The sequence below is a fragment of the Ylistrum balloti genome, unplaced genomic scaffold (assembly GCF_031769215.1).
Source record: "Ylistrum balloti isolate Yb309-2 unplaced genomic scaffold, AGI_CSIRO_Ybal_v1 Utg370538, whole genome shotgun sequence".
Classification (NCBI taxonomy): domain Eukaryota; kingdom Metazoa; phylum Mollusca; class Bivalvia; order Pectinida; family Pectinidae; genus Ylistrum; species Ylistrum balloti.
Genome location: NW_026782342.1, coordinates 409,304 through 436,339, shown reverse-complemented (window position 1 = coordinate 436,339; position 27,036 = coordinate 409,304). Strand labels below are relative to the sequence as shown.

Here is a 27,036-nt window from a genome sequence, read left to right as displayed (position 1 = left end):
CCAATTACCATGTCCAAGGGTACTGATGATGGACCTGTAGAATGCTGTGATGAAGAGCTACTATCGAAAAACCTTGACCTACTCTCTAGGTCTTAGAGTCAAATATGTTAAGATATTCAAAGGCTTTCTTCACAGTAACCAAAAAGAATCACATGAGTTGAAACCTTCAAGTAATCACCGTTGAAATCTTCACCTTTTTCTCCGACACAAAAACAAAAGTCTTTGGAACTGATATTGATCATGTGTTTGTTTATAAGCTTGCTTAGGGAATGAACTTTCAAGTTTGTTCTAACCGATCTTTTTCCCAACCAAGTTTTCTTTGAAAGTCCTGTGAAAAATTGCCTTTGTTTTACTGTAAATATTATCAGAACTCTTCCCCGTATCGAAAGTAAATGGTCACATGAATATGTTGTAAAAAGAAATGCTTTTTACCATTGCTAATAGCTGAACAAAATCATGTGTCTTTTATTACAATTCACGTATATACGATATATCATTGGCTTATCACTATAGATTACTTACTTGTCCGTATTCGATTATACCTACATTTAGATGTTAGGATTTACGAAAACGTATTGTTACATATAGAATGTGATCTCAAACGATTTCAAACGAAAAGGCCCTAACTTCCGTATTTTAATCGTTTTAGCTGTTAGGAAGGGATAGACATATTAATCATTAATGTGTATGAAATGTTAAAAACAAAACAAGCACACTTTGATTACACTTGTTTGATTACACTTGTTTGATTACACTTGTATGATTACACGTGTTTGATTACATGTGTTTGATAACACTTGTTTGATTACACTTGTTTGGTTACACGTGTTTGATTACACTTGTTTGATTACATTTGTATGATTACACTTGTTTGATTAAACGTGTTTGATTACATTTGTTTGATTACACTTGTTTGATTACACGAGTTTAATTACACTTGTTTAATTACAATTGTTTGATTAAACTTGCTTATTACACTTTTTTGATTACACTTCTTTGATAACACTTGTTTGATTACACGAGTTTAATTACACTTGTTTAATTACAATTGTTTGATTAAACTTGCTTATTACACTTGTATGATTACACTTCTTTGATAACACTTGTTTGATTAAACGTGTAATCATACAATTGTATGGTTACACGTGTTTAATTACACTTGTATGATTACACTTGTTTGATTACACGTGTTTAATTACAATTGTATGATTACACGTGTTTGATTACACTTGTTTCATTACACTTGCTTATTACACTTGTTTGATTACACGTGTTTGATTACACTTGTTTGATAAAACTCGTATGATTACACTTGTTTGATTACACTTGTTTGATTACACTTGTTTGATTACACGTGTTTGATTACACGTGTTTGATTACACTTGTTTGATTACACTTGTTTGATTACACGTGTTTAATTACACTTGTATGATTACACGTGTTTGATTACACTTGTTTCATTACACTTGCTTATTACACTTGTTTGATTACACGTGTTTGATTACACTTGTTTGATAAAACTCGTATGATTACACTTGTTTGATTACACTTGTTTGATTACACTTGTTTGATTACACTTGTTTGATTACACGTGTTTGATTACACTTGTTTGATTACACTTGTTTGATTACACTTTTTTATTACACTTGCTTATTACACTTGTTTGATTACACTTGTATCATTACACTTGTTTAATTACACGAGTTTAATTACACTTGTATGATTACACTTGCATGATTGAATTTGTTTCATAAGACGTGTTTGAATACACTTGTATGGTTACACTTGTTTGATTACACTTGTATGATTACACGTGTTTGAATACACTTGTTTAATTACACGTTGTTTGATTACACTTGTATGATTACACGTTTTTGATTACATTTGTTTATCACACGTGTTTGATTACACTTGTTTGATTACACTTGTTTGATTACACTTGTATAATTACACTTGTTTGATTACACTTGCTTATTACACTTGTATGATTACACTTGTATGATTACACTTGTTTGATTACACTTGTATCATTACATTTGTTTGATTAAACGTGTTTGTTTACACTTGTATGATTACACTTCTTTGATTACACTTTTTATTACACTTGCTTATTACACTTGTTTGATTACACTTGTATCATTACACTTGTTTGATTACACGTGTTTAATTACACCTGTATGATTACACTTGTACGATTCCATTTGTTTCATTACACGTGTTTGATTACACTTGTATGGTTACACTTGCTTGATTACACTTGTATGATTACACGTGTTTGAATACACTTGTTTGATTACACGTTGTTAGATAACACTTGTTTATTAAACGTGTTTGATTACATTTGTTTGATTACACTTGTTTGATTACACGAGTTTAATTACACTTGTTTAATTACAATTGTTTGATTAAACTTGCTTATTACACTTTTTTGATTACACTTCTTTGATAACACTTGTTTGATTACACGATTTTAATTACAATTGTATGATTACACGTGTTTGATTAAACTTGCTTATTACACTTGTTTGATTACACTTCTTTGATATTGTTTGATTACACGTGTTTAATTACATTATGATTACACGTGTTTGATTACACGTTTTTGATTACACTTGTTTGATTACACTTGCTTAATACACTTGTATGATTACACTTGTTTGATTACACTTGTACACTTGTTTGATTACACTTGTATGATTACACTTGTTTGATTACACTTGTTTGATTACACTTGTATGATTACACTTGTTTGATTACACTTGTTTGATTACACGTTTTGTATTACACTTGATTACACTTGTTTGATTACACTTGTATCATTACACTTGTTTGATTTAATTACACTTGTTGATTACACTTGCATTGTTTGATTTTGAATACACTTGTATGGTTACACTTGTGTTGATTAAACGTTGATGATTACACGTGTTTGATTACATGTGTTTAATTACACTTGTATGATTACACTTGTTTCATTACACGTGTTTGATTACATTTGTTTGTTTACACTTGTTTGATTACACTTGTATTACACTTGTTTGATTACACGTGTTTGATTACACTTGTTTGATTACACTTGTATGATTACACTTGTTTCTTTACATGTGTTTGATTACACTTGTTTGATAACACTTGTATGATTACATTTGTTTGATTACACTTGTTTGATTACACACGTGTTTGATTACACTTGTTTGATTACACTTGTATAATTACACTTGTTTGATTACACGTGTTTAATTACACTTGTATGATTACACTTGTATGATTACACTTGTTTGATTACACTTGTTTGATTAAACGTGTTTGATTACACTTGTATGATTACACTTGTTTGATTACACTTGTTTGATTACACGTGTTTGATTACACGTGTTTGATTACACTTGTATGATTACACTTGTTTGATTACACGTGTTTAATTACACTTGTATGATTACACTTCTTTGATAACACTTGTTTGATTACACTTGTTTGATTACACTTGCGTATTACACTTGTTTGATTACACTTGTATAATTACACTTGTCTGATTACACGTGTTTAATTTCACTTGTATGATTACACTTGTTTGATTACACTTGTTTAATTACACTTGTATGATTACACTTGTATGATTACACATGTTTAATTTCACTTGTATGATTACACTTGTTTGATTACACTTGTTTGATTACACTTGTATGATTACACTTGTATGATTACACGTGTTTAATTACACTTGTATGATTACACTTGTATGATTACACGTGTTTAATTTCACTTGTATGATTACACTTGTTTGATTACACTTGTTTGATTAAACTTGTATGATTACACTTGTATGATTACACGTGTTTAATTACACTTGTATGATTACACGTGTTTTATTACACTTGTTTGATTACACTTGTATAATTACACTTGTCTGATTACACGTGTTTAATTACACTTGTATGATTATACTTGTATGATTACACGTGTTTAATTTCACTTGTATGATTACACTTGTTTGATTACACTTGTTTAATTACACTTGTTTGATTACACTTGTTTGATTACACTTGTATGATTACACTTTGTTGATTAAACGTGTATGATTACACGTGTTTGATTACACGTGTTTGATTACACTTGTATGATTACACTTATTTGATTAAACGTGCTTGATTACACTTGTATAATTACACTTGTTTGATTACACTTGTTTGATTACACTTGTTTGATTACACTTGTATAATTACACTTGTTTGATTACACGTGTTTAATTACACTTGTATGATTACACTTGTATGATTACACGTGTTTGATTACACTTGTTTAATTACACTTGTATGATTACACTTGTTTGATTACACTTATATGATTACACGTGTTTGATTATACTTGTTTGATTAAAATTGTTTGATTACACTTTGTTGATTAAACGTGTATGATTACACGTGTTTGATTACACGTGTTTGATTACACTTGTTTGATTACACTTGTATCATTACACTTGTTTGATTTCACTTGTTTAATTACACTTGTATGATAACACTTGTTTGATTACACTTGTTTGACTTCAAGAAACTATTTACATATAGATGTGATGTCCCAAGCACATATGAACACACACCACTAACAAGAGTTAAACAATTGAACCTCTTGCAAGTAATGTATGACAGTGTGAGGAATCTCATTATAGGACTATAGTAATGGTAAGGTCTTACTCATCAGTGGAGGTGGTGAGTTCTGCAGGATCATATACAAAAACACAATAATGTTCTTATTTCATTACTTCAGCAAAAATCATGGCTTCATCAATTCCAGGAAAAGCACCCAGGAGTTCCCCAACCATGGCTTTCCCCATGTGCATAGCATCAGGAATAGTAACCAACCGTTGAGTCCCTATACCAGTATATTCAACTTACTATTCAGAATACGGAAATTAAAACGACTTATATACATATTAGTATGGCGGATATGTGAAATGGGCGTGTACTTCCGCAAAGAAGCATGATAATTTGTCCTAGCGGGGTTTTGGGTATGCTGATTTCAAAAATTGCGGGAACCACGACCTCACTCCAGCCGTTCCCGCCAAAAATCTGGAAATTCAAAATGGCCGCCACAAAACATGATTTCGTCCATGAAATTCCTCTCAGTGCCCCGATTTCAATGATCTTGATGTTTATACCTATATTTTTGAGGTCAAGGAATGTAATAAAATGCAATTCAAGACTTATACAGTTTTCCTTCATATGTTTATTTTTTTTAAATGTCATAATCCGAATCAATTAGGTGACAAAATGTCTTTACCATTGTTTGAACAATCCGAACCTGATAATTTAGTTATAGATTGTTTGGCAAAGTATGGAAGAATCTCGCTTAATACAAGAGTTCCTGTCATTAAAAGTAATGTCATTTAATAAAAAAAACTGTCCTGAGCAGAAGCACAGCTGTGCACACGGCAGATTTGCTTTGACACACTTGCATCGCCGAGAACATTCCTTCTTGCACCCACATTTCAACAGTTCCTGACAAGCTTTGGCTGCCTCTGGAAGGGTTGTCCAGCATGGAGTCCATGGGGAATCATCTTTCACTCTCTTCCACCCCCATAATACTGGTGAAGGAACATCCGGCTCGCCAGTAAGTGTCTGTCCCCTGATATAGCCTGCCTGGTAAACAGCCCTTTTCACATGCTGTTCAAGAGCATTCAACGTCCGAGGAATGTTTTCCATCTTATGGCTGTGAGTGAACAAGTATTTCCTGGTTTCATTCACATGACTAAGTCCCGATGTTCGCTGGTGCAGTAGAACCACGTATCTTTCTATTTGGTCCATGTCGTTGGGTGTTACTTGAGTTGGAGCATAAATGTAGCTGTGAGCTTAGGCATACTGCGCCATACAACCCAAGCTGTTTTCTTTCTAATTCCGAAGAATGCAGAAACAGTATCACATCCTGATATCGCGTGCATAAACAGAAGACCCCATGATGTATCATTGCCTAGTTCAGCTGAAATTAGGTCACAGGGGATGTATCTCAGTTTAGAACCATGACCGAATGCTACCCACATTTCACAATCTTTTAAGACGCCTGATACAGCAACTGCGAGAACCACCACATCCGTATCAGTAGCATGTATCATCACTTTGGTGAATCCTTGATGGAATGCATGGGAGGCATGAAACAGGAGCCGGGTGTCCGCTTCTTCATGAGTGCAGGACAAGTCTGAGAAGTCAGCATGAAACAGCGCTCTGGACTTTTGTTGAGATGATTTGTTTTCCTTGGGGGGATTGGAACTCTTGTACAGCATCGGCAAGAAGTTGGAACAGGCTCTCTCTGTTTGAATCACACTAAAGAAAGTTCTTCCAGTTAGCAGGAATTTTAGTGTTGTTGTGAATAGTTCCACAATTCTGTCGTGTTTGTGACTTTAGGCTGTTTCCTTATAGATATTCACAATTTTCTGTTGCGTTCTAAAGAGGGCTTGTGAATAGTTCAGGAATGTTTTCACAATTTTCTTTGGGATCAAGTGTCTGAACAAGGGCAGCGCCATCAACAATTTTAACATGAACATGTGGTGTAGATTCTTATTTTGGTGCCAACGATTCCAAACATTCCATCAAATCAGACTTCTTCGATTGGTGCATGATGCGATTTGATGCTAGTGATGGAGGCCAGGCATGATTTGCATGCATGAAGAAGGCATCCATATCACTGTCTCGAGCTTGGCATGATATGTACATCCGTGAGAAGAGATTAGCATCATCACACATGTTAGAGATTTGGGTGGCGGACTTGGTAGGCTTCTTTCCCAAACTAGCATTGAACAGAGGCAGTTTGTTTTTGTGAATTGTGTCATTGAATGATGTGCAATCAGCATCAATACCCTCTGCAACGAACTTTTGGTATTGGGTTTTGCGAATATTTTCTGCCGACTTTATTTCATTTACAACGATATCAGGCATTATCCGTTTGGTGTCAAGCGTATACAAATCTGTGCCAGTATCTGCAAAGGGGTTTCCTAGTTCCTTCATCATATCAGTGACGTTCTTGACTTGTGATATGAACGCCTTCTGTACACTTTGTATCTGTTCATGGTGGCAATCCGTGTCTTTTTTCATGTAGTGTTTTTCATAGTACCCAATCAAAAGCCTAGCTGTTTCTTGGCCCGTCACCATCCATCGTGTCAATGCGGCTTCATTCTCTGTGATACCTATAGCACCACCATGTCCTTTCACCATTGCATTCAGCTGTTCATGCACCTGGTCGTGGGCTAGTGCTGAGAACTTGAGTGTAGATTTCTGAGTGACGAAGTTGCTTTCAAGGAACTCTGCATAGGTGTCTGCACTGTTAATCTCCAGGCCAAGAAGATCTTTGACATAAATTAGCATCCATCGTGAATAGTGGAAGTGGTCAAGGGTAAACATCCATGGAATAATTTTTCCAAGAGAATCCAAGTAGGACATAAAATTTGGTTGACGCTGTGATCTAAGGAACTGTAGGAGTAGGCATTCCAACTGCCAGACTTTAAACCAGTAATCAAACATCATAGTGTCAGAGGTCATTTTTCATCTCAATATCTCATCATAGTTGTTCATCTTCTGGTGTGTTCTTTTGATATTCACCATATGAACTCTGAAGCAGGATGAACAGAGCTGCTGCTGTCATTTGATGAGCCCACTGACCTCTGGAAGTGTATGAACCTTTCTGCAGACTAACGGCACGCCCCTCAGTTGTAACATTGGCTGAAGTCATCACATAAATCCAGCCACTTCCGCCAAGCCAGTCGCCAATGACTTTCAACAGAGTCATTTCAATGTGAAGATCCCCCCATCATCACAACATATAGTCTTTTCCCATACTTTTCAGGCAATTTCCATTGAATTCTTTTGGCAATTGAACTACGGAGGTGTTTTTTATGCAGTGATTCGGTCATGTCCATACAAGCTTTTTCTTGCAGCATCCTGGCTCTCTCGACTTTTGCAACATTACACAGGACGTAACAATGTTGATGCTATCGTGCTTTATGCTTTACCATAGTCTTTTCCATGCCATCACCATCATCAAGTCGGGATACGTTTATATTCAAGGGCACCATTTTCAATCCATAAAAGGCAGATAAATTAGTTGCCAGAGACGAGTAACCTGTTGCTGATTGGATTATGAGTTTTCCACCATGTTCTTGACACAGAGCACAAATGTCCCAGTTAGTCGGTTGAACAAATGAAGCACATTCCCGAGGAGTGAGTTTAAGTTTTTTAGACATGGTAGATGATTGACTAGATGGCCATGACTTCATGGACGCTTTCCTGTGTTTAAAAAACGTAAATAGACATTATTAAATGTATTTTTATTGGATACATGAAGTCATATTATCGACACTTCATGCACGCTTCCTGTTTCTGAAAAATAGAAATATACATTGTTAAATGTATTTCTATTGAATACATAGTCATTTTACTACCTGGTCGATTCGAATTATGCCATTTGTTTTGATTTTAAAGGAAAACTGTATAAGTCTTGACATGTGTTTTATTAGATTCCTCGACCTCAAAAACATAGGTATAGACATCAAGATCATTGAAATCGGGGCACTGAGAGGAATTTCATGGACGAAATAATGTTTTATGGCGGCCATTTTGAATTTCTCAATTTTTGGCGGGAACGGCTGGAGTAAGGTCGTGGTTCCCGCAATTTTTGAAATCAGCATACCCAAAATTCCCCTAGGCTAATTTATCATGCTTCTTTCCGGAAGTGCACAACTCAACAAAAAAATGTTATATATCCGCCCCACTATATATCTTGGGACAAGAATGTAAGAAATACAACACAATTATGAAGAGAGATTTTGTGTGAAAATTTAGCTTTTTAGGGCCCAATGACTAGTATTATTTCACCTGGAGGACTAGGCATTGGAGTTCAATTTCAACAGTTTAGTATTGTAACGTGTACGGGGTCTGCCCTAGTTGGTAGCGCTGGCAGAACGGGCCCCGAAACACGCCACGTTTCCGTGCCCCACTATGGACACTAGTGGGTGGGATCTTTTAGGACTGATGGCCCGGCCAAGCCAAAGATGACCAGGAGACAGTTATCAAGTTAACAGTTTATTGAGCAAGGAACAGCACCCCAGGTACAATTGGCTCTACCGGCGGCGATACGCTAAGTTTGGAAAAGGCTATTGGCTGACAGTCACACCCCTCTATAGATACCGGCAGGGTATGGCGGTCAAAGGCTCCAGCTTACAGCTGTGTAAAGTGGATCGGCCGATCCACGTACTACACAGAGTAGCCGTGCTTCCAACACGTGACCTGGTTGCCAGAGTTGAAGCCAACAGACCACCATACGGCCGTCGTCTTATACAGCAATACGTCGATTACTCTAACTTTATTAACTTTACAGCCCTGTCCAAACTTGTACAGAAAGACCTAACACTAACCTAATGCTTAATTATGTAAGAGGTGCATACGCTTATAATTCTGAAATAACTACACCTAAATTATACCTAAAGATTATCCAGTAATTAACAATGAACTATCTAAAAGACAACATAACAAGGGAAATAACTCTTACCTATTATTAAAACATCAGAGACAAGGTGTACAGAGGCTTAACGTTACAGTATCTTATTCCTCAGAAGACCAAAAACTGTTGAAATATCGATTCATGTTGATTAATGCTAACTGTCATATCTGTCAACTTACAAATTAATGTTTGATTGAATGTACCGTATTTATTCCAATAAACGCCCGTCTCTAATAAACGCCACCCCTCCCCCCCCCCCCCCTGTTTTCTCAGTAAATTTCAACAACTCAGGAGTCAGGTTACAAAGCTTACCTTTTAATAAATTTTAAATTCCTGGTATCCATGAACATGAACAAATGAATTTTGGCACAAGAAAATTACACTGTCACGACATGTACACAAGTAATATCAATTTAATCCACGGTTCATTTCAATATACTGCAGGCCTAACGGCCGGGACTGCCGTACGAACTACTGTCTTCACTTTCACTTTCGCCAGTCTCGCTTTCACTCAGTTCTATTTGTGGAATAGAAGGCGCGTTCACATCACCCATTAAATTTTGCAAAACGTTATCTGCAGCTTGGACATCCTTTTCACTAAACCCCTGGAATTCCTCGTCGTCAGAATCATGCTGGAAAATATGATCCTCGCTACCGTCCAGCGAATTTGTGATACCGCATTTTTTTAACGATCTTCTGACTGTGTCCGGGCTAATGCTATCCCATGCTGTCTTGACCCAAGACAACATTACAGCTTTAGATGGGGCTTTACGATTCCCTGCTTTGGTTTTCTCAATGGGACCACTGAAACACCATTCGCCATACAACTCTCCAAGTTTTTGTTTGAAGGGTTTATTCCACGACACATCAATTAATGAAACTTCATGTTGTGCCATATGCGTAGATCGCCTGAACGAAATGTTATGTCTCTTTTTGAATTTTGAAAGCCATCCATATGAGGCTTTGAACGATTGACTACCATTTGCCTTATGCATTCGCAGGGCCTCAAACCGCAATGCTTTCCCAGTCACTCGTATTCCGGCCTCCCGTCTGTCCTGTAGCCATCTCATCAGATTTTTGCCAATATCTCCATATCTGACATGCCTTCCGCCTCCTTTACAGCGTTTAGATGTTTTAGAAAGTATTTTTAATTTTTCTTTGTTTTGACACCAGTCCCGCACTCGTTTTCTGGCATATTTACCCTTCTCCTCTGCGAAGGCGATTACTTTAAGCTTGAAAGCAGTGTCGTAATTTCGTTTTGTCCCAGACATTGTTATCAGGTATGTGGGATTTATTAAGAAACAGACTGGCTTATATACCGCTGTGTTTTTTTTTATTTTGTTATGCAAACTAGGCCTACAAGCAATGATGAACATTGTACGTTTTTGACTGAAGCTGATACGATTGACATCGTGTCATTTCATACAAGAATTCAGGTTATCAGAATGCAATTGACAACAATGTTTAAAGCTACAACGATGTTGGAATTACTGCAATTTTCAAATGCATTCTTTGCTGAGTAATTCCTTAGTTTGTTAAACAATGTTTTTAAGTTGCAGCCATGGCATGTCACGACCAACAAATTATGAAATTTTGTGTTCTATTAATCGCCCCTTTTCTGAAAAATTTCACGTCCCCGGGGCGTTTATTGGAGTAAATACGGTATACAACGTTTGATAGAATATATACAATGTTTGATTGTTTACAATGTATAAACATATATGTATATGTGTGTTTATATATCAACTAGTATAAACATATATGTATATGTGTTTATATATATAAACTAGTATAAATATATATGTATATGTTTGTATATATATAAACTAGTATAAACATATATGTATATGTGTGTATATATCATCATCATCATCATCATCATCATCATCATCATCATCATCATCATTCTTTATTCCTCAAAGCTGAGAGTACAGAAAAAGAAAGTTTAAAGCGAAATGGATAAATTTACATGAAGAAAATGAGTGCTAAAAGCACATTGCGATCAAGGATCACTTTTGACCAATTTTCTGAGCTCAAAATACATTTATATTTCACAGTTCACCAGCATGGAAATATATTTCCGCTGTTTTATGCAGTAGATAGGCACAGTCCTTTGTAAATTCCTCTGTTATAGAATTACTTTCAAATTCAAATCCCGAAATGTTCCCTCTAAATATTGTCTGGAGCAGGAGTTCTTTTGCAAGGCTGGACATGATCAAATATGGTTGTACACCGTAATAATCCACGACTTTTGTCATGAATGTGTCTCTCAAAATAAATGTACTTGTACATTCTATGACAAAATGTCTTATTGTGTCGTAAAACGGATTGTTACACAACCTACATGTATTGTACTGTTCTACAGGAACACACGTTAGCATTTTACAAATATAAAGGAGTGTCCTTTTGTCGATGTCCGGTGTTTTGAGCATGACATACGGCTTATTATAGGTAGAGTGGACAGATCGAAATCGAACGAATTCGTCATCACTGTTCATTCTCTCGTCAATAAGCGATCTTCGCGTATTTGAATAGCTCCTTTAACTAAAAGTTTCCATTGAGCCTTGGACGGGAATTCTGCGCATAGGATATAATACTGTATCCATTCTAATAATTCATATTTGGTTAAGATTGCTAGGATATCAGGGATAAACCCATTTGCTTTGATTTCGGTCCATCTATATATTTAAGAACTCTACGAATAAAAATACTTTTTGGAATGCTGTTTGGTGAACAATCAACAATACAACGTAAGAAGTACATTTTTCTTTTCTCAATTTCACACTGAATCCTGTGTAGTCCGACTATACTTTCACACATATCCGATCGAGTGGATGTCCGTAGATTAAGTATATGCTTTACTGCATAGTGTTGGAAAGTTTCGAGCTTTCGGATATCGCATTTAGTTAGATTATTCCATAATTCGCATCCATATAACATCGACGGAAGTATAACTTTCCTGTAGATGCTAATAAGAGTAAGCGGTTTCGTATAAGTACAGTCAGTTCCCATGCGCGTGATCGAGTGTAACATGTTACGGCCTTTCTTACAAGCGTTGTCAACGGCGTCGGCGTTTTTCAGGTTGGAGGACAGAAGTACTCCTAAGTGTACCTCCTTATCGACTATACGAAGTGGGTTGCTATTAATCATCCAGTTCAGATTTCTGCATGTACTTCGAAAAGCTACTATGTTGCATTTTGATGCATTAAACTGAAATTTCCATTTTTCAGCATACCTTTGTGTGACATCTAGCAGAGTTTGTAAGGCCCTAGGGCTAGTAGTAACAAGGGCAACGTCATCAGCTAAACATGGATTGCCACATTCAATGGATTGTACTTTCGTGCCAACGTTAGTAGTCTCCAATTCAATTAGCATATCATTAATATGCAGCAAGTATAGAAATGTCGAGATGATTCCAACTGATCTTTGGACCTTGAACCAACGAGATCGGGCACGATTGTAAACTACCGCACTGTATATGTCCTGATATGCGTTACGCAATATTCTGTACAAATTTCCAGTGACTCCAATCTTGTAAAGTTTACTGAATATATTGTTGTGTTGCACCGTGTCAAAAGCTTTATATGTATCTAAGAATGCTACATAGACTTTGCTGTTCTGTTCTAAATTCTCATATATACACTCACGCAGACTAAATGCTGTAGTTATACAGCTTAAACCTTTCTGAAAACCCTGTTGTTGAGCAGAAGGAAATTCAACGTGGGAATCATGAAGCCAGCGTGATACTCGTTTGCAAATCACTCTTTCCATAAGTTTGTAGAGTACCGGTAGCAAGGAAATCGGTCTATAGTTGTTAGGGTCATTCTTTTTCTTAAAGCCTCCTTTATGAATAGGAACAAGGATTCCTCGTTTCCACGTTTTTGGAATATATCCTGTGGTTCGGATGGAGTTCATTAGTTTTTGGATAACTTCGATGAGGGCTTTTCCTCCAAAGCGGACGTGTTCGTTTGATATCATATCTGCTCCAGGAGCTTTTCCAAGTTTCATCTGCCCGACAGCTGATACGATTTCATCAAAAGTGAACTTGCTATCAAGATCGTCCTTTACTGCGAATTGCAAATTACAGTCATCGATGATCGTGTTATCTGCATATAATTTTTCGTAAAAGTCCGCAAACGTTTCGACTATGCTTTGGGGATCACGGGCAAGTGTTCCCTCGTAGACTAGTTCCGTGCAAGCATCGAGTGTTTTGGTTTTACGCTTCCGCACAATTCTCCAGAATAATCTAGCATCCACATCCGCTGTCTCGTCTAGCTCGCTATTAACTTGATCTAAATATTTATCGTGTGTTTCTCTATGTAGGTTCCGAAAGACGTTCTTTGCGTTTTTATAGTTCCTGTGTGAATCATATTGTAGCCCACGAGGTCTGTTTTCATTAATCCATACCTGTCGGTACCTCAGTGCTGCATTGTGAGCACTTTCCAGCTCTCCTGTCCAATACGGTTTAAGATACTTCCTAAACCGTCGTTTAGGGATAGTTTCATCAGCTGATATTGCCATGCATAAGGTTAACTGTTCATATAATGCATCGATACCAAACTGTGTCGACATGTCATATTCATGAATATAACGTAGCTTATATGCCAAGGTTAGTTGATATGAAATCAGATGATCAACGGTAGCTTTGCTCCACGCAATATGGTCCACGTTATCTTTCGGTTGTATTTTGTGATTTGGAGCGCTGAAATCAAACACACAAACGATTGGAAGGTGATCCGAAGCGATCTCAATATCGGCACTGTCTGTGATATTACTATGGGATATATTGCTAAGTGTACTATCATCAACAAGAATATAATCTAAAGTAGTTTTGCAAGGTCTAAACGTATACTTTGGCCCTTTGCAAATCGGCAGTGTATTTACGACACACAAGTTCAAATCGTTTATAAGGTCGTTCAATGCACTGACTTTCTGTTTCGCCGCGTAATATTGGGGATTATCTAAAATACGCGCATGAAAGTCACCAGCTATTACAACTTTTCCTCTTAGTGAGTAGAAAGTAAGTATGTCATATAGATACTGCAGAGTGTCTCTATACTCTTTAATGTCATTATCACTTTGCATATATACTCCTAAAAAGTAAACGGATTGCTCGGAAACTGTTGTCATTTTTATAGCAGCAATACGATTGTTAGTAACTTCTTCTAAGGAAGAAATGCAATATCGTAGCGACTTTTTCACCAAAAGCGAAACACCAGTACCATTACTAGAACATTCGACAGTATTGGCGTTAATTGCGTAATAATCAGAGTTTATCGTGTCCAAGAAAGGTAGTGATTTATGACTCAGTTTATGTTCGGTTATAACGGCGATGTCACAGTTCGATTGCTTTAATAGCGTAGACAAACCTTTTGCTGATGAAAACGCTCCTCGAACATTCCATGTAAGTATGGAGAATGCCAGTAGGTATAAATATAACGCTGTTTGTAACATTCTATTTTATCAATATGGATGTGTTTCACTAATGACGGTCGTTGTAGCGCCAGTAATTTTCGGAATCACGGTCGTAATTGCTGTAATAGTCTCTATTGTCATTACGCCATTCGTAATCATCTGTGTTCGGATTACTGAAGTCATTACGTGATTTCCAAGACGAATCGCGATCGGAGTTTTTACGCTCGTCTAGCTTTTCTTGCCATTCTTTGCTGCTGAGCCAAGGTCTGCAAGTTACACTGTTGGGCCAGAAATCTGGAATCTCTACCAAGTACGCATGGGCTGCGGAAACATTGACCTTTGCTGTAAAGGAACCGTTACGCTGTTCGAACATTCGTAAGTCAGTAACTTTTGCTCCTTTGTTTCGAATGAGAATACCGTTTTTGGTACTTTCAGATCCGATTCCACTTAAATAGTAACGCGCTGTTTGTTTACGATGAACACCAATAAACACGTCATTGTCCTCTTTGGCGTCGTGATCTAATTTCACTGTCGATGCATTGTTTCTATTTGTTTTTGTTGACCTTGTCGTACCTGGTTGATTAGCGCTTATAAGTTGCCCATCGTTACCAACTGGCGTAGGTTTAATCCTCGACGGTGGTGTTGTCGGTTCGGAGGGCGTAGACACTTCCTTATCGACATGGTCTTCACTGGCTTCCGTAGGGTCACTCACGTGTCCTTGTTGACTGGTGACAGGTAAGGTGTGCGTTTATATATATCAACTAGTATAAATATATGTGTGTATATGTGTTTATTTATATAAACTAGTATAAACATATATGTATATGTGTGTTTATATATCAACTAGTATATACATATGTGTATGTATATATATCAACTAGTATAAACATATATGTATATGTGTTTATATATATAAACTAGTATAAACATATGTGTGTATATATCTAAACTAGTATAAACATATATGTGTGTGTATTTATAAACTAGTATAAACATATATGTATATGTGTGTATATATATAAATTAGTATATACATATATATATATATGTGTGTGTATATATCCACTAGTATAAATAAACATATATGTATATGTGTGTTTATATAAACTAATATAAACATATATGCATATGTTTGTATACATATAAACTAGTATAAACATATATGTATATGTGTGTATATATATCAACTAGTATAAACATATATGCGTGTATATATATCAACTGGTATAAACATAGGTTTTCTATGTATATAGTTAGCCTATTACTACAGTTTTCTATATATAGCCTATTACTACAGTTTTCTATGTATATAGTTAGCCTATTACTACAGTTTTCTATGTATATAGTTAGCCTATTACTACAGTTTTCTATGTATAAGTTAGCCGATTACTACAGTTTTCTATGTATATAGTTAGCCTATTACTACAGTTTTCTATGTATATAGTTAGCCTATAACTACAGTTTTCTATGTATAAGTTCGCCTATTACCACAGTTTTCTATGTATATAGTTAGCCTATTACTACTATTACTACAGTTTTCTATGTATAAGTTAGCCTATAGTTTTCCTATTACTACAATTTTCTATGTATAAGTTAGCCTATTACTACAGTTTTCTATGTATAAGTTAGCCTATTACTACAGTTTTCTATGTATAAGTTAGCCTATTACTACAGTTTTCTATGTATAAGTTAGCCTATTACTACAGTTTTCTATGTATAAGTTAGCCTATTACTACAGTTTTCTATGTATATAGTTAGCCTATTACTACAGTTTTCTATGTATATAGTTAGCCTATTACTACAGTTTTCTATGTATAAGTTAGCCTATTACTACAGTTTTCTATGTATATAGTTAGCCTATTACTACAGTTTTCTATGTATATAGTTAGCCTATTACTACAGTTTTCTATGTATAAGTTAGCCTATTTTCTATGTATAAGTTATCCTATTACTACATTTTTCTATTTATAAGTTAGCCTATTACTACAGTTTTCTATGTATAATTTAGCCTATTACTACAGTTTTCTATGTATATAGTTAGCCTATTACTACAGTTTTCTATGTATATAGTTAGCCTATTACTACAGTTTTCTATGTATAAGTTAGCCTATTACTACAGTTTTCTATGTATAAGTTAGCCTATTACTACAGTTTTCTATGTATAAGTTAGCCTATTACTACAGTTTTCTATGTATAAGTTAGCCGATTACTACAGTTTTCTATGTATATAGTTAGCCTATTACTACAGTTTTCTATGTATAAGTTAGCCTATTACTACAGTTTTCTATGTATATAGTTAGCCTATTACTACAGTTTTCTATGTATAAGTTATCCTATTACTACAGTTTTCTATGTATATAGTTAGCCTATTACTACAGTTTTCTATGTATAAGTTCGCCTATTACCACAGTTTTCTATGTATATAGTTAGCCTATTACTACAGTTTTCTATGTATATAGTTGGCCTATTACTACAGTTTTCTATGTATAAGTTAGCCTATTACTACAGTTTTCTGTATATAGTATTTAGCCTATTACTACAGTTTTCTATGTATATAGTTAGCCTATTACTACAGTTTTCTATGCCTATTATACAGTTTTCTATGTATAAGTTAGCCTATTACTTTTTCCTATTACTACAGTTTTCTATGTATAAGTTAGCCTATTACTACAGTTTTCTATGTATAAGTTAGCCTATTACTACAGTTTTTATGTATATAGATAGCCTATTACTACAGTTTTCTATGTATAAGTTAGCCTATTACTACAGTTTTTATGTATATAGTTAGCCTATTACTGCAGTTTTCTATGTATAAGTTAGCCTTTTACTGCAGTTTTCAGTTTTCTATGTATAAGTTAGCCTATTACTACAGTTTTCTATGTATAAGTTAGCCTATTACTACAGTTTTCTATGTATAAGTTAGCCTATTACTACAGTTTTCTATGTATATAGTTAGCCTATTACTACAGTTTTCTATGTATATAGTTAGCCTATTACTACAGTTTTCTATGTATATAGTTAGCCTATTACTACAGTTTTCTATGTATATAGTTAGCCTATTACTACAGTTTTCTATGTATAAGTTAGCCTATTACTACAGTTTTCTATTTATATAGTTAGCCTATTACTACAGTTTTCTATGTATATAGTTAGCCTATTATAAGTTAGCCTATTACTACAGTTTTCTATGTATAAGTTAGCCTATTACTACAGTTTTCTATGTATATAGTTAGCCTATTACTACAGTTTTCTATGTATAAGTTAGCCTATTACTACAGTTTTCTATGTATATAGTTAGCCTATTACTACAGTTTTCTATGTATATAGTTAGCCTATTACTACAGTTTTCTATGTATCTAGTTAGCCTATTACTACAGTTTTCTATGTATAAGTTAGCCTATTACTACAGTTTTCTATGTATATAGTTAGCCTATTACTACAGTTATGTATAAGTTAGCCTATTACTACTATTATAGTTAGCCTACTACAGTTTTCTATGTATAAGTTAGCCTATTACTACAGTTTTCTATGTATATAGTTAGCCTATTACTACAGTTTTCTATGTATAAGTTAGCCTATTACTACAGTTTTCTATGTATAAGTTAGCCTATTACTACAGTTTTCTATGTATATAGTTAGCCTATTACTACAATTTTCTATGTATAAGTTAGCCTATTACTACAGTTTTCTATGTATATAGTTAGCCTATTACTACAGTTTTCTATGTATAAGTTAGCCTATTACTACAGTTTTCTATGTATAAGTTAGCCTATTTAGCTATTACTAGTTTTCTATGTATATAGTTAGCCTATTACTACAGTTTTCTATGTATATAGTTAGCCTATTACTACAGTTTTCTATGTATAAGTTAGCCTATTACTACAGTTTTCTATGTATATAGTTAGCCTATTACTACAGTTTTCTCTATTTTCTATATAGTTAGCCTATTACTACAGTTTTCTATGTATATAGTTAGCCTATTACTACAGCTTTCTATGTATAAGTTAGCCTATTACTACAGTTTTCTATGTATATAGTTAGCCTATTACTACAATTTTCTATGTATAAGTTAGCCTATTACTACAGTTTTCTATGTATAAGTTAGCCTATTACTACAGTTTTCTATGTATATAGTTAGCCTATTACTACAGTTTTCTATGTATAAGTTAGCCTATTACTACAGTTTTCTATGTATAAGTTAGCCTATTACTACAGTTTTCTATGTATATAGTTAGCCTATTACTACAGTTTTCTATGTATATAGTTAGCCTATTACTACAGTTTTCTATGTATAAGTTAGCCTATTACTACAGTTTTCTATGTATATAGTTAGCCTATTACTACAGTTTTCTATGTATATAGTTATAGTTAGCCTATTACTACAGTTTTCTATGTATAATGTATATAGTTAGCCTATTACTACAGTTTTCTATGTATATAGTTAGCCTATTACTACAGTTTTCTATGTATAAGTTAGCCTATTACTACAGTTTTCTATGTATAAGTTAGCCTATTACTACAGTTTTCTATGTATATAGTTAGCCTATTACTACAGTTTTCTATGTATAAGTTAGCCTATTACTACAGTTTTCTATGTATAAGTTAGCCTATTACTACAGTTTTCTATGTATAAGTTAGCCTATTACTACAGTTTTCTATTATACAGCCTATTTCTATTTATATATAGATAGCCTATTACTACAGTTTTCTATGTATAAGTTAGCCTATTACTACAGTTTTCTATGTATAAGTTAGCCTATTACTACAGTTTTCTATGTATAAGTTAGCCTATTACTACAGTTTTCTATGTATATAGTTAGCCTATTACTACAGTTTTCTATGTATATAGTTAGCCTATTACTACAGTTTTCTATTAGTATACTACAGTTTTCTAGCCTATTACTACAGTTTTCTATGTATATAGTTAGCCTATTACTACAGTTTTCTATGTATAAGTTAGCCTATTACTACAGTTTTCTATGTATAAGTTAGCCTATTACTACAGTTAGCCTATTACTACAGTTTTCTATGTATATAGTTAGCCTATTACTACAGTTTTCTATGTATAAGTTAGCCTATTACTACAGTTTTCTATGTATATAGTTAGCCTATTACTACAGTTTTCTATGTATAAGTTAGCCTATTACTACAGTTTTCTATGTATATAGTTAGCCTATTACTACAGTTTTCTATGTATAAGTTAGCCTATTACTACAGTTTTCTATGTATATAGTTAGCCTATTACTACAGTTTTCTATGTATAAGTTAGCCTATTACTACAGTTTTCTATGTATAAGTTAGCCTATTACTACAGTTTTCTATGTATAAGTTAGCCTATTACTACAGTTTTCTATGTATATAGTTAGCCTATTACTACAGTTTTCTTACTACAGTTTTCTATTATTTAGCCTATTACTACAGTTTTCTATGTATAAGTTAGCCTATTACTACAGTTTTCTATGTATAAGTTAGCCTATTACTACAGTTTTCTATGTATATAGTTAGCCTATTACTACAGTTTTCTTTCTATGTATATAGTTAGCCTATTACTACAGTTTTCTATGTATATAGTTAGCCTATTACTACAGTTTTCTATGTATATAGTTAGCCTATTACTACAGTTTTCTATGTATAAGTTAGCCTATTACTACAGTTTTCTATGTATATAGTTAGGTTTACTACCTCTGCGATGGTTTGCGTAACGGTTTTGACACGAAGGTTTCTCCGCTGCCCTTATCATCTTTCGAATGCAGAAACAATCGATCGGCTAGGGACAACCCCGATGTTGTCGGCGAGTTACTTACTAAAGAAGTGGATAAGGGTTTCGTTATCGGTCCTTTCCATGCTCCACCTTTCAAAATTGATCGTAGTAGTCCTTTGGGAGTAGCTGAACACAAATCCTCTAAAAAGAAACGTCTTATTTTAGATCTTTCAGCCCCACACAATACTACTGTTAACGACACCCACAGTATTAATGACTTGATAAATAAAGATGAATGTTCTCTACAATACGTTAGACTTGACGATGCCATTCATACCATTCAGCACCTGGGCAAAGGGGCTATCATGTGCAAAACAGATATATCCGATGCTTTTAAACAAATTCCCATACACCCATCCCAGTGGCATTTGTTTGGTTTCCGGTGGGACAATATGTATTATTTTTATCATCGTTTGGCTTTCGGATGTCGTTCCAGCCCTATTATCTTTGATCAGTTATCCACCGCAGTGAGTTGGATTGCCAAGAACAATTACGACATGACTCACATATTCCATTTACTAGATGACTTTCTTGTAATTGATCAACCGCATGCCATGGGGGAAAGGACCATGGCCCTTCTCTGTATGGTTTTCAGACGCTTGAAGATTCCTTTATCTGTCCATAAAACTATTGGGTCATCCACAACCATAGAATACCTAGGAATCACCTTGGATTCTGAGGAAATGCAGGCTCGCTTGCCACCGGATAAAGTTACCCGTATCTTACATTTTCTCCGTGCTATGCTTCTTAAGTCATCGTGTACTAAACGTGAACTTCAACAACTCCTCGGACATCTTAATTTCGCGATGCGAGTTATCTTAGCTGGTCGTACATTCGTATCTTATCTTCTCACACTTATGACTGCTATTAAAGAGCCACATCATCACGGAAGGCTTTCACGCGAATGTAAGAAAGACATTCGAATGTGGATAATTCTACTCCAGGATTGGAACGGAGTTTCCTTTTTCTATGATAGACATTTCACTAGTAACCCAAACTTTGAACTATTTACTGATGCAGCTTCCACTATAGGGTTTGGTGGATACTTCCAATCCCAATGGTTCGCTTCCTTATGGCCTAGGGAGTTGGTTACTGCTACTGGTGTCTCGGCTCCCTCGATGTCCTTCCTCGAACTTTACCCCATTGTGGTAGCAGCTTTAATCTGGGGCAAGTCATGGTCGACAAAACGTATCCTCTTTCACTGCGACAATAAGGGGACAGTGGACATTATCAACAAAGGGAGGTCAAAGTCTCCTAATATTATGTCTCTGATGAGACGTCTGACATGGTGTGCTGCTACGTACAATTTCACTGTGAATGCTAGACATGTGCCAGGTGTAAAAAACACCATTGCTGACGCTTTATCCCGTTTTAAGTTCCAGGATTTCCGGAGAGCAGCGCCCACGGCGGCAAGCCAACCATGTCCCTGTCCAGACCTTCACCATGTGATGTGGGATTGAGATCTACAATCGAAGAGCTCTGGGATTCTGCTGTTAGTGCCAATACACAGAGTACTTACCTAACCGGTTTTGACGCATACAAAACTTTTCTGCTCCAAAGTGGTATTAACTGGACTTCCGCCTTACCGCCAGTATCAGAAGATTTTCTGACGTCATTTGCAGCGTACTGTTTTAAAACCTTAGGTATTAAAGCCTCTACAATCAACTTGTACATGTGCGGTTTACGCTTTACCTACCTACGTCGTGGTCATTCGAATCCTCTGGTTTCCGAAAATTGTCAACCTTTCTTGCGACTCAACACTATCCTAACCGGCATTAAAAAACGTCAAGGTATCACGCTTAAACCGCGGTTGCCTATCACGAACAGCATTTTAGAAAGGATGTGTTTGCTTCTACGCAAAGGAGTTTTTTCTCCTTTCCTGGACGTCTTGTAAGAAGCTGTGTGTACTCTTGCCTTTTTCGGTTTCCTCAGATGTGGAGAAATCTGTATCTCTGGCTCATTTGGTCCAAGGGTCAACCTGTGTTATAGTGACGTAAGCTTAGATCATGTACAACACACTGTTGTTCTAACAATGAAAGCTTCCAAGTGTGACCCTTTCCGGAAAGGCATCTCCATTACTTTGTACAGTACAGGTAAAGCCATATGCCCTTACACTGCCGTAAACAAGTACTTATTACTAAGACTTGCGTCTAGTCCTGTGCCTGCACCATGTGACCCCTTGTTCATTATTCCTACAGGCGAACCTCTGACTCGCTCAATATTTATCTCCTATCTTAAAAGCCTTATTCATAGACTTGGCCTAGATGACAGTGTATACAGCGGACATTCCTTCCGCATTGGTGCCGCCACCTCTGCAGCCAACACACATGTAGAGGACCACTTGATTAAAACGCTTGGACGTTGGTCTTCTGATTGTTATCTGAGGTACATTCGTACTTCAAAAAGCACCATCAAAGCTGCTTTTTGCTCATTGACCAACGACTGCACAGACTCTCACTAAATTCCAGTGCGTTCTGTTTCTTATCAGACTCCAGTTTGTATATCATGTACTGTACTTGTACATCCAATCTCGTGTTATACATCAATGTCTGTAACAGATTTGTTCATGATCTGCCATATACTTATATATCACTATTAGCTTTTATCATGATCAATATATGGTCGTTTCCAAGTTTGTTTCATTATATATTATACATGTATGTATATAAGATTTATATGTACACCGACGTTCATTGCCACACTCATTCGTTTCAATTTTGGTATTTATCAATATACTTCATCTTGTCATAATTACCATATCATATTCATATCTTGAACTATCACCTACACCTATTATCGACTTTTGGGGCTGTCTCATGCTGCGCATATCAATTTGGTCCATTAGCCCTAAGTCGCGGGGTTTTCAATTCATTTTCTACTTACATAGTTTCGTATAGTACAGTTATAGCGCATCCGTACAGGACCATTTTCGCCTGGTTCTTCAGTAGAACTCAGGACCTCGCCCGGCGATGTTACCTAGACTGTGTACTATTTTAGCAGTCTTCGTTGTACAGGACTCCTTCGCCTGGCAACAAGCTGATTTTACTCATTTTCAAATTTGTCATATTTTATTTAATAGTTTAAATCGTCATTCTCGATCAACCAGTGTTCAAAATTTTCATTTATACTTCTCATTCCTACAACCAGGACCACCTTTTCCTATGTGGAAAGGTCGGTTTCTGCCGTGTGAGTCTTGTTGAGTAAAGGCTGTGTAGCGTTCGGTTGAGTGACCCGGTAGTGGGGTTTTTGGCTCTTACTAGGTGTACGTACCCTTAGTCGCGATGTTAGTAGTACTCTGGGGGGTTCAGCCTAGGGATTACGGAGGGACATTATGTCTGGATTGACTTCTGTCTGCTTCGGGTTGTTATGTCGGCCATCTTGTGAGATGGGCCGTAGTCATTAGTATCACGTAATGTGATTGGTCAGGGCTTCAGCGGCGGAGCCAGTCGCTGAGAGTCTGTTATTAGTTTCTACATCCACCGGATGTTTTTCCACTAGGGTCAAAGGGTATAAAACGGCGATACACGTGCAGTACCGGGACCTTTTCTGGCCGGAGTTAGGTGAGTTCAGTGGGTTTGCCGCAGTATTACTGATGTTTTGAAACCAGAGCACTGGGGAATTAGACTTAGGCCTTTACGTTTCGAAACCGAAGTGATAGTTAAATGTAATTAAGCCTTCTTAGACAGTTGACACTCTGAAAACAGAGGAATACCTTCACTGTTTATAGTAATGTCGTAAGGCTGTCACCTTAGTCAGTAAGCTGCGGGGCACGCTCCGAAACCGGAGTGAGGGCTGGAATTCACGTGGTATTAGACTAGTATACAGTTGAATTATGTAGACCGCTCTGAAATCAGAGTGAAAGGGTTTATTTGCTCTCCATTGGTGTAGTGTCAAATTCTGACCATTAGCTTATAGTTAGTAGCTATTATGTAGGTTTCTACGGGAGGGGGTTGGTTTTTAGCCCGTCTCGTAGGCAGACCAGTGTACTTTAAAAGTTTGGAGTTCAGTAGATAGGTTTAGGCTATTTAATGTAGCCAGTTTTGTTCTAAAAGCAGCAGTATCTGTGGGGGGCGCACTGGACCCCAGTTTATTTCACGTTGTCAGGTTTTGTTGTTTTGCTGCTTAGTTTATTTTTTTGTCGCTAATTTACATTTTTGTTAGATTTTCTGCTGGCTTTTTACACCTTGGTTGACTGATTTTTACTTATGTTAGATTGTTTTTGTTTATACTTTGTTATTGCTCCTGCACTATTCGCTGATATTCTCTTGACAATTAAATAGTGGAACTTCAATCTTGGCGTTGTTGTGGGTCTTTCCTAACACTTCGACTAATCAGGAGAAAAGAACCGGAAGGTGTGCCTGGGAGTTGACTGTTGGCCACTGTTTAGTAACTCAATTTTGGCCTTGTACATTTGTACACTTTAAAAATACACAACGCGAAGTCATTTGTGTGGCAAACTCTCATCTCCTGAGCCCGCCTACTACACCTATTTCGGACTAGGACTCGCCTGCATGTAGGAATCATACTCATCTTCATTCATACATCCGGTTATCACATAAAGCAGCGGAGACAGCCCTGAATGCAAATTTTTTATATGTTTTCATGTTGTCCAATGTTATGTATATATATATGTTTTGTTATGATCTTATTAGTATGGTTTTTATATTGGATGTGTTCATAACAATTTTCTAATCGTATATCCATCGTTTGTTGTTGTTTATAAATTATTGTTTAATAATTTAATGATTAAACTTGGTTTGTAAACTACTGATTTCTACCATTATGCTACCTTAATTAGTTATCTATGCCTAGAGGTATGTCATATACATGTGTTTACTAGCTAGCTCTATATATATAGTCAGTTCTGACCTTTAACCTCGTTTCTGTTTGTTTACATTGTATGCATACTAATGAGTATTACCATATTTAGTATCACTTCAAGATAACGAGCGGACATGTTGTAAATCTGTTGTGCTGACTTCATTTTTTTGTTGGCCACCACCATCCCCGTCCACACTACCATGGTACTTATTGGAGGTTTTGGTTGCTGTATGTGATGGGTCCGTTAGCCCCAAGTCGCAGGTTTTTCAATTCATTTTCTACTTACATAGTTTCATATAGTACAGTTATAGTGCATCCGTACAGGACCATTTTCGCCTGGTTCTTCAGTAGAACTCAGGACCTCGCCTGGCGATGTTACCTAGACTGTGTACTATTTTAGCAGTCTTCGTTGTACAGGACTCCTTCGCCTGGTAACAAGCTGATTTTACTCATTTTCAAATTTGTCATGTTTTATTTAATAGTTTAAACCTTCATTTTCGATCAACCAGTGTTCAAAATTTTCATTTATACTTCTCATTCCTACAACCAGGACCACCTTTTCCTATTTCGGACTAGGACTCGCCTGCATGTAGGAATCATACTCATCTTCATTCATACATCCGGTTATCACATAAAGCAGCGGAGACAGCCCTGAATGCAAATTTTTTATATGTTTTCATGTTTTGTTATGATCTTATTAGTATGGTTTTTATATTGGATGTGTTCATTACAATTTTCTAATCGTATATCCATCGTTTGTTGTTGTTTATAAATTATTGTTTTCTATGTATAAGTTAGCCTACTACTACACTTTTCTATGTATATAGTTAGCCTATTACTACAGTTTTCTATGTATATAGTTAGCCTATTACTACAGTTTTCTATGTATAAGTTAGCCTATTACTACAGTTTTCTATGTATAAGTTAGCCTATTACTACAGTTTTCTATGTATATAGTTAGCCTATTACTACAGTTTTCTATGTATAAGTTAGCCTATTACTACAATTTTTATGTATATAGTTAGCCTATTACTACAGTTTTCTATGTATAAGTTAGCCTATTACTACAGTTTTTATGTATAAGTTAGCCGATTACTACAGTTTTCTATGTATAAGTTAGCCTATTACTACAGTTTTCTATGTATAAGTTAGCCTATTACTACAGTTTTCTATGTATATAGTTAGCCTATTACTACAGTTTTCTATGTATAAGTTAGCCTATTACTACAGTTTTCTATGTATTAGTTAGCCTATTACTACAGTTTTCTATGTATATAGTTAGCCTATTACTACAGTTTTCTATGTATAAGTTAGCCTATTACTACAGTTGTCTATGTATAAGTTAGCCTATTACTACAGTTTTCTATGTATATAGTTAGCCTATTACTACAGTTTTCTATGTATAAGTTAGCCTATTACTACAGTTTTTTGTGTATAAGTTAGCCTTTTACTACAGTTTTCTATGTATATAGTTAGCCTATTACTACAGTTTTCTATGTATAAGTTAGCCTATTACTACAGTTTTCTATGTATATAGTTAGCCTATTACTACAGTT

General features: G+C 35.6%; 2 protein-coding genes across 2 annotated transcripts in view; one reads left to right on the top strand and one right to left on the bottom strand.

The window, feature by feature from the left end:
- The first annotated feature begins 21,156 nt into the window (after window positions 1–21,156).
- On the top strand, window positions 21,157–22,119 carry LOC132555998 (uncharacterized). The gene has a single exon (XM_060220387.1). It carries the CDS (start codon window positions 21,157–21,159, stop codon window positions 22,117–22,119), a length of 963 nt encoding a protein of 320 aa, XP_060076370.1.
- Window positions 22,120–23,070: 951 nt separating this feature from the next.
- LOC132555997 (ATPase ASNA1 homolog) overlaps window positions 23,071–27,036 on the bottom strand; it is a 46,498-nt gene continuing 42,532 nt past the window's right edge. Inside the window, exon 8 of the mRNA XM_060220386.1 lies at window positions 23,071–23,208. Within this exon, the coding sequence (XP_060076369.1) occupies window positions 23,071–23,208 (138 nt within the window). The remainder of the gene's footprint in view (window positions 23,209–27,036) is intronic.

Excerpts from the sequence above, each read along its gene's own strand:
- LOC132555998 (XM_060220387.1), top strand. The coding sequence starts at position 21,157 with ATGACTCACATATTCCATTTACTAGATGACTTTCTTGTAATTGATCAA.